The sequence below is a fragment of the Liolophura sinensis genome, chromosome 7 (genome assembly GCF_032854445.1).
Source record: "Liolophura sinensis isolate JHLJ2023 chromosome 7, CUHK_Ljap_v2, whole genome shotgun sequence".
In the NCBI taxonomy this organism is placed as follows: Eukaryota; Metazoa; Mollusca; class Polyplacophora; order Chitonida; family Chitonidae; genus Liolophura; species Liolophura sinensis.
The window spans coordinates 52,567,128-52,576,046 of NC_088301.1; the positions used below are offsets into that span (position 1 = coordinate 52,567,128).

The window sequence follows — 8,919 nt, forward strand, 5'->3', positions numbered from 1 at the left end:
TTTCTCAAGAAGGGTATAGCACTGAAGTTTTGGAGTGATTTAAAAACCCTGTCTCTTTTTAATTTGTCGTGATTTCTCACTTCGCACTGACGATGTTACGATCATTTTTCCATAGCTGCATTTTTTGATAATATGTGTTGCATGTTTATAGAGAGATACAAGTATAGATCTACCCATGAAAAAAGATTGATATATCGCCATGCACTTGCATATGTATATAACGGTTTAGTTTATGGGCTTAGGTCAGACGTTTTACTTGTTTACCTTCTAGTCAATATATATTCGAAATAGGTTAAGTATCGGTTCTAGCCTGATTGTATTCTTATATATTTATATTATCAAACATTTATATCAGTAAATGCTGGGTACTTTCACTCGTGATGGTATTCGGTTCACATATGGATATTTTTTTATGCTTAAACAGATAACTTATTCTTTACATAGACAACTGGCTGATGTGCATGCCTAACTTGTAGTAATCGAATCTTGTGGGCATTTCATTATACATTTAACTCATATGGGTTACAAGTGGTTTGTGTGTCAAGATTATTCAGTCAAACGCCTTCACCCAATGTTTCTTATTCTCTTGTAAGTTAAAATAGACAAAGCTCTAAAATCTCTGGCACACTGCTTCATGATTGTGTCTAATTCAGCTTAACCCGGGACTAGGGCCTGTACATTCATCGTGTTGAATTCGCTACGTTGGATATATGAACAGTTGCAATCAAAGCGCAACTGAGATACACATTTTCTTATCGACAACTGATATTCTGGCATGGTACACGATTTGAATACCGATTTCACTGTCGTCTAGATGATACCTCGCGTCTTCTCAACATCATTCAAAACTATGTTCTTTCTTAGTGGTTCGTTTTGGGAATTGGCCTTGCGATTATTGACCTTATTGATTATTGGCCTTATTGGTTGACGGCTGGTATACGAGTGTCTGTTTTGGCGCATAGCAGCTGTATTGATCACTCGTAATGTGTTACCTGGGACTAATATATTTATTTATTTATTTAATTCATTGGTGTTTTATGTTGTACTCAAGAATATTTCACTTATCTGAGGACGGCCAGAATTATGGTGGGAGGAAACCGAGCAAAACCCCTGGGAAACCCATGACTGGTGACAAGCTGGGGGCAGGTTTCTGGCAGATGTTCTCACGTACGAGCGGAAAGGAAACCAATCGAATTGGTGATTCAGGATAAGCATCCAGCAAGCTTCATTGGCAAATCAATATGACACGTACTGACGATGCATCCCAAACCTATCAGTGGACAAAGATAACAAACTTATCTTTCGCCAGACTTGAGAATTTTTCACTTATACGGCGGCGGTAAGTTTGATGAGTGGTGCAAACCGAAGTGCCAGGGGTAAACCGCGGACCTTCAGCAAAACATTCACACGTGTGACCTATAGATGCGTTCAACGAACGTTCGACGTAAGCGTGGTCAATCGGTTATTGTTACAAAGGCCACACCTGGAGTGAAACGGTGACAAAAATCCCCGTATTTTGGAAAAGGTGTTCATAAAGCAATCTTACATCAAACACTGCAACAACCCACTGATAGGGCTCACAAAGGGAAACAAATCTTGTAACCCACCGCTGCCTCCTTGAATAGCAATGGTTATCACTAATGTTGTTACGAAAGTGGGTAGAAGGCGCTGCTGTTCCATCAGGCACGAGATTTCCTTCCGTGCAGGAACCTATTATTATGCTTGTACTGCCGTTGTATCAGTGACTGCCGACCAGAACAATGCAGTCATTTTAATATAGGGTCTCCAATGCCGTGGTTTTCGAGCCACGGACAAGGATTCAACGATATTCCGGTTCGGTTCAATTGTTCCAATTGGTGGCCTTACAGGAAGTTCGTAGGAGATCACTTGCTTTCAAGCAATAAAAAGTCAACAAATGTGATGCTAGTTGACCTTTGATTTGTTGCAGTTAACACTACTGCCTTTTTATACCCAATTCTGCGCTTGCCATGGTGCTACAGCTGTGTAAGTTGCTACTTTTTAAGCATTTACATGAACAATTAGAATAAAACCCTAACTGAGGTAAGCTGACATGGTGCTAGATTTCATCGTTTGTGTCTGACCAGTTGCCAGCTATCACACTGTTCTCGCTGCTGTTTTACTTCTATTCTGTACATCTTTGATATTGAAATCCTACATAATCTAGGATTCTGCTGTTGAACTGAACATCCTCGAGGACTGGTCAGTTTGTATTGTTTTCATGTGATTGTTTGCTAAATGTGGAAACAACGAAGTATCCGAATATTTCTAGACCATTGGAGTCTAATATGTTTCATCCAACATCACTACCCTTTTTCACATAATTCTTTTTATTCGTTTATTTGGTTATTTGATTGGTGTTTTACGCTGTACTCAAAAATATTTCACTTATAAGACGGCGACTAGCGTTATGGTGGCAGGAAACCGAGCAGAGCCTGGGGGAAGCCCACGACCATCCGCAGGCTGCTGACAGACCTTCCCACGTATGGCTGGAGAGAAAATCAGAATGAGATGGACTTGAACTCACAGCGACCCCATTTGTCAGAGGCTCCTGGGTAATTGCGCCGCACTGGCATGCTAACCACCTCGGTCCCGGAGGCCCCCTAATTCTTAAGCATTACATGTACAATTAGAATAAAACCCTTGCTGAGTTAAAATGCCAAGAGGCTGGATTTCACTGGTTACGTGTGACTATTTGCCAACTATCATACTGTCGTTGCTGCTTTGGTGTTACTCTGTGTATGCTGCAGCTCTGGGAAAGTTTGTGCTTTGCCAAAGGTCAGCGGTTTACTCCAGACAGTCCAGACATTTCCTAAACTAATGAAAATAAAAAATTTCAGACTGAAACAATGAGAATATCTTAATCAACGCTATTGCCAAATACTGAGGCGTAATAACATAATAATACACAACTGACTCATCAAGTCGAGGATGTTCACGAATCTAGCAGCCACAAAAAATGTGCTGTGAAAAATTTCATGAATTCGACGTACATGTAAAAGTATGTGAAATCGTTTCAATATAAGCGTAAAGTGTGGTGAATAAACGACATAATGTATGGCACAATACAAGTCAATCTGTTTCTCATTCTACGATACAAGATCGTCACCATCCGTCCACCTAATCTGTTGGAACGGATTAGTTTTAGGTAACACAAAATGAAGGTAACTCCAAAGGCAGTCAAGGCTTCCACTGACACAATAAATTCCTCGAATCTCTCCGGAGTTACCTCAATTCTCTATCCAGTTAAGCACTCAACCAATCAAGTAGGCTTAACAGCACTACGAAAAGTAGGCACTTTTCGTAGTGCTGTTAAGCAAACATTGAGGTCCGTGCGTCTACAGGATACTTTGCTCCTATATTCATTAACATGTGATGTCATCATTTAATAATTTGTTGGCTGCAATTCTTTATAGGCCTAAACGATTTACAACACAGAGAATAAAACCAGAATAGCCATGATACAGAGCATGGTAGTTGACAAATAGTCACACGTAACAAGTGAAATACAGGCCTCTAGTTCAGGTAAATGTTTAAATAGTAACACATTGCGCATCCCCTATCACTACGGCTTAAGTAGAACCAGGTAAAAAGATTGTATTGATGATAGTTGTAATTCATTAGACGTCACTGGTATAAAATTTATGCGTTGAAACAGACATTCGGATACCATCTTTTAACCAATAAGTCGCTCCGGGTCAATAATCTCAAGGTCAATTTCCAAATCGAGGTTTAAAACAAACTACCCGAGAGCTAGAAAGGTACATAAAGTACGAAAATAGGACGGAATCATGCAAAGAGAAGCAGTCAACAGTTTTCAATGACGTAAGAAAGTTGCAAGGTGTGTTCTACGCGACTGAGTTGAAATCAGTATTCAAACCTTGTACCATCTTCAGTGAATATAGTGCTTGAGTGCCTGGGGTTTAACGTGGTACTTAACAATGTTTTAGTCATGTGAAGACGAAGGAGTTTAATGTGCCTCCTTGTTGCAGGATGAATTTTCGACCGCTCTTTTATCTAGTGCTGCTTCACCGAAGGCAAGTAAGCCGCCCGCCCGAGCCATTATAATGATACAGGTCAACCAGTCGCTGCACTATCCCGTTAGCGAGGAAGCTACAACTTCTCTTTTCAAATCTTCCAGGGTCTACCCTAGGTCTAACGTTCCCAAGCGGACGCTCTACTAACTGTGCTATCGAAGCCGGTATGTCTAAGAATATAAGTTGTCGACAACAACGTATGTTTCTCAGTTGCAAGTGTTCGTACATGTATATCCAACGTGGCGATCTAATTCAACACGATGAATATACAGCCCCTAGCCGCCGGTTAAGCGAAATGAGACACAATCATGAAGCAGCGTCAGAGATTCTGGACGCTGTGTCCATGTTTACTCATAAAGAGAATTATACTCATTGTAAAACTTAAGAATAAATTATGACATTGTCGCATGTACTGTAGAGCGATTGTCCTGGGTGACATATGACAAACGTAGCCCAACGCTATGACAGTCTGTGTTTAGGTTGATCTAGTGTTTTTGGCATGGTGTTTTGGTAAGGCAGCACTATTAAAAGTCTATCAGTGTTGAGAATTGCCATCGCGATATCAAACAAACGAATATTGCCTTCATATAAATTATATATCAAAAGTACGCTAATGGGAAGAAAAAGATTGACTTTTTGTTTGCTGGAAAAATTTATTCAACAACATTGAACAGCGCAGGTCATTGTTATTCATCAGCAAAGAGAGTCAGCATATATTCATGTTCATGAGGATGCCGATGGTGGGAAATATACAAACATAATTTACTCTACAAATGAAACTTTATCCTAATTAGAAAAATGAATCTGGCATTTATGTATTGAATACTTGGGTATCGATCAAAAGAAGGATTTTTCATTAGTAGTGCATGGAATGTACCTCAGTATGATCGTATGGAAAGCCTAGGGAAATAGAACTGGAATTTATTGTATATTGCTTATGTTGACATATTTGGTTATCCACTGTGGTAAGGATGAGAACAGTGAGACAAAAAGGTTATGACTTAAGTCTATAGTGATTTGCAAAGTATTATTTCAATCATTTTCTCAGACTTTTGAAAACGTATAAAAGCAGATAATTCAGGAATCAGACAGAAAAAACTCATGTCTTCGGTGGGACCCGATAAAAGCGGTTTCATTAAAGAGCGCTTAATATATTTGTCGAGTTTGTGCTCAACAAAACAAAACTCTAAAGAATTTAACCAACAATGTAAATAAGCAAATGTGACTCTATAATGAAAGACGTCCTGAGTTTTTTTGCTCCAAATATATTTACATCAATACGTCAACAGAAATAATAAATATACATATATGAAGAGTACAGAAGTATGACGATAATTAATTAAATTCGTGGAAGTAGTGACGTTTGATACAATAACTCAAATACAATTGATCTACATAACCAGCCTTTGTCTAGACCAGCAAATTGTGGCACTTCAGCATTTTTACTGTATGTCTGGTCTTTTTACATTCAGAGGAAGTACGTACTATAAATAGGTCTGCTAGATGTGACTGTCTAGGATGTACATGTATATCACGTGAAAGATGAGAGCCATTATTGAGAACAGTCAGTCAGTGTGGAATAGAGTTAACTCCCTTAGAAATGCAGATTCCGTAAGCTGGAAACAACCGTGTGTGTAGTTTTTCCGGGAAGTGTATCCCAAGAGAAAATCTAAGTTCCATATACACAATGAATCTTCCGAAGCTCAGTCACATAATGTATCAATTACTACTACATCGCAGATCACCAGTTTCTCTCTTGGATGATTGGGCGGGGGGGGGGGGGGGGGGTATCTGGTTGTCCCAAAACACGGCTCAGTATCAGAGCATAGTATGCCAATTTTCTGAGAGCGGTTTGGGCTAGAGGGAAGCCACAGCACGCAAATATGCGTGTTACAGTTCTCATTGTCACTTGAGATTAAATGACACAGCAATGTGCTTAGCCTGCTCCAATGCTACTGAGATAATTGGACATGGTTGTAGCGACAAGGTGATACACCCACTGTGCGAGGCACATGTTATATGAATTCTTTCCATAGACAAAGTATTCATAAATACAATTTGCGGGGAACTCACCATAAGCTCATCACAACTTAATCCACATAAACTCAAACAACACAGTCATAATAAGATGCAATTATAAGTTATCACACCAATGAGTATCTAAAAGAAAAAAGAAAATGCTTTTATTGTTTTCCTAATACACAGGATGATCATATATTTGTATTAAACGGAATTTATCAAAATGTTATGTTAGGCTAAGTTATGCCAGATTTGGTTAAAATTTTTTATAGCATTCCACATATTATGATGATCCCATTATATTAAACTTTCTACATTCCCAACCAGCTGTTTGCTGGAACTTCACCGGGTTTTAGCAGGAAATCTGAACTTATAATTCAGCAGTTTGTAATTTTGTAATTTTAACTTGTACATGTATGCACATCAATCATGTATTTAAATAATTGGTTGGTGATTGTTTTTTTTTTTTTCAGAAAATTGGATTTAGAAAGGTTATAATCTGTAAGTTATTGGTGCAGAATATGTTGGTGTATTTAGAATCATTAAGCCTATTTTTCCTGTTTTAGAAGGAACAAAGGAAAGTATTTGACAGTTTTCTTAATTTAGACAGTCGCTATGTTTTCATTTTCTAACAAAATATCAGATTACACATTTGCATCTCAGGGTATAAAGCGTATGGGACAAGTCCCAGACAATTTATTGTCCATATCAAAATTAGCCGGTAAGATTGGATTATTAGTGGCCCTGACGTGTCGTGTGATGGGTCATACTGAGTAGCAGATTTAGTCTCACGCTTTAATGCTTATCATGCATTATAACACACTCTTACTGCCCTATACACTACAAAGTTATGCAATTATGGCCAAGTATTTCTTATGCACGAAACGTATATCTGACATCTGAGTTCGGTTTGCCATGACTGATAAAATACTGCACATCTAATTGCACAAGATGAATGGTAGACTTAGAGTACGAAGTAATGCTAATAAAATTTGACTTAAGTGTTTACAACAGTTTCTTTTTGTTTCTTTAGTATTTCTGTCCAGTTAAACGTTGATGTTTGATTCCCTCTGTAATGCTTATACATAGCTCGCCACAACAAATACATATTTGTTGTTCCTTGCACATGGGAGAACATGACGTTGTCAATTTTCCCTGAGAGAAAGATGTCCACGACCTTATGCGGATTCAGAGCGTACATCCGGTTCATTTTCAAATACCGGAAGTGCGTCTTCTGCATTAGGAGACCTGTTAAAAAATAATCGTCTACCCAGAAAAATGGGGTCCCAAACGATACATTGTAAAGAGTCTGAACGACGTCCGATGTAAATAAAAAAGCTGACCCGGAACAATATGGTGGGAAGTAGTCCAAAGGAAATTCATCTTTAGGTACATACCACTTACTCTTGTTGTTTCTCATAACTGCCATTTTGGTCCACAAATTACACAATATCACACCATGAGACGTCGACGGATTATTTCTGATAGCATCCATGTAATGGGATAACTGAAACAAATTCACTAGAATATCATCATCGCTTTTGAGCACAAACTCTGCATTTCGGCAAAATGTAGATACCCACTTAATAGCTGATAGAGCTTTGAAAGTTAAATTCCTGTAGGAATCCAGGTAGTTTTCTTGCACAATATCAGAGTACTGACTGCTTTCTAGTCGCAGAGCGTTCATGATCTTCGACTCTACATCTACGCCCAGTACAAACACCAGCCTTGCCCTGAACTCTTTCATCAATGTCTGGTCACCCCAGGTTTCACGTATCGCTTGGCGCTTCTTTACATTTTTAGGCGCCGAGTGAACGTAAATTATTAGAGACAGGTTAAGACCACGACACGTGTTACCTGGGTTCATTATGTAGTCAAACATCAGCGGGTTTACTGGATTCTTGTACACAGTACTGTCTTTGGTTGTCTTTGCTGTGACGGAGTCGTTTACGGCGGAGGAGAGTTGAGCTTGACGTACTGGCAGGACCTGATCATTGTCAGGAAAGGAAATGTCGTTGCTGTCGGTGGGACTGTCACTGGCAGACCGGCGAATGTTGTCCAGGATAAGAAGGCTAAAACATACGGTGAGGACCATCATGAGAGACACTCTCAGCAAAGGTGGGAGGCGTGGAAACATAGCGCCAGATTCACGGTGGGAGCTCACCTGTCCGCTTGTTGGGACCAAAGGCTCTCGTAACCTTTAGTGGCAAATTGCAATATTCAGCACCATTGTAAATTTATTTAATATTTCACTAACGGATGCACAACTTCGATATTGTATATCGTGTATCGTTGCAGCAATAACACAGGGGAAGGTGGGTGTTGGACAGATGTTAACATTTAGATCTTCTTTCTGTTCAATCCGCATTGTCCCAAGTAACGTCAGCTAGAGTGTGCGAGGCCCACGCTGTCTTCACGCTTGCTTCTTACCTCAACGACCGTCTTATCCCTCTGGCACAGCAGATATCAATGGGACAAGAAACCTGGAAATAAGATAATTAACCAATATTTAATCACCAGTTCAGAGTTCAGAGATTTAATTCATATTAATGACATGTCAAAACTGCTCTTGCCTATTCATGACGTAGTGCCGGGCCAACCTCCAATGGTATGATTTGTAACCTAGTGAAAATTATTCATAAAATTGCTTAGTTTACAAATAAAAGAGTGTCAGCGATTAATTTTCACGAACTTATTAATACATTTCTTATAATTAAGTACCATAAAGTTACACAATCCAAATGTATTATTTCCTCGGCGGGGACAAGAAATCGATTTTAATTTACCATATACTACATGTATAGATACATACAAAAGTGGTTCCTCTGTGCTAATTTTGGAAGTA

General features: G+C 39.1%; 1 protein-coding gene across 1 annotated transcript; it reads right to left on the reverse strand.

The window, feature by feature from the left end:
- Window positions 1-7,071: 7,071 nt before the first annotated feature.
- LOC135471021 (beta-1,3-galactosyltransferase 5-like) lies at window positions 7,072-8,211 on the reverse strand. The gene has a single exon (XM_064750068.1). It carries the CDS (start codon window positions 8,209-8,211, stop codon window positions 7,072-7,074), a length of 1,140 nt encoding a protein of 379 aa, XP_064606138.1.
- Window positions 8,212-8,919: the final 708 nt, after the last annotated feature.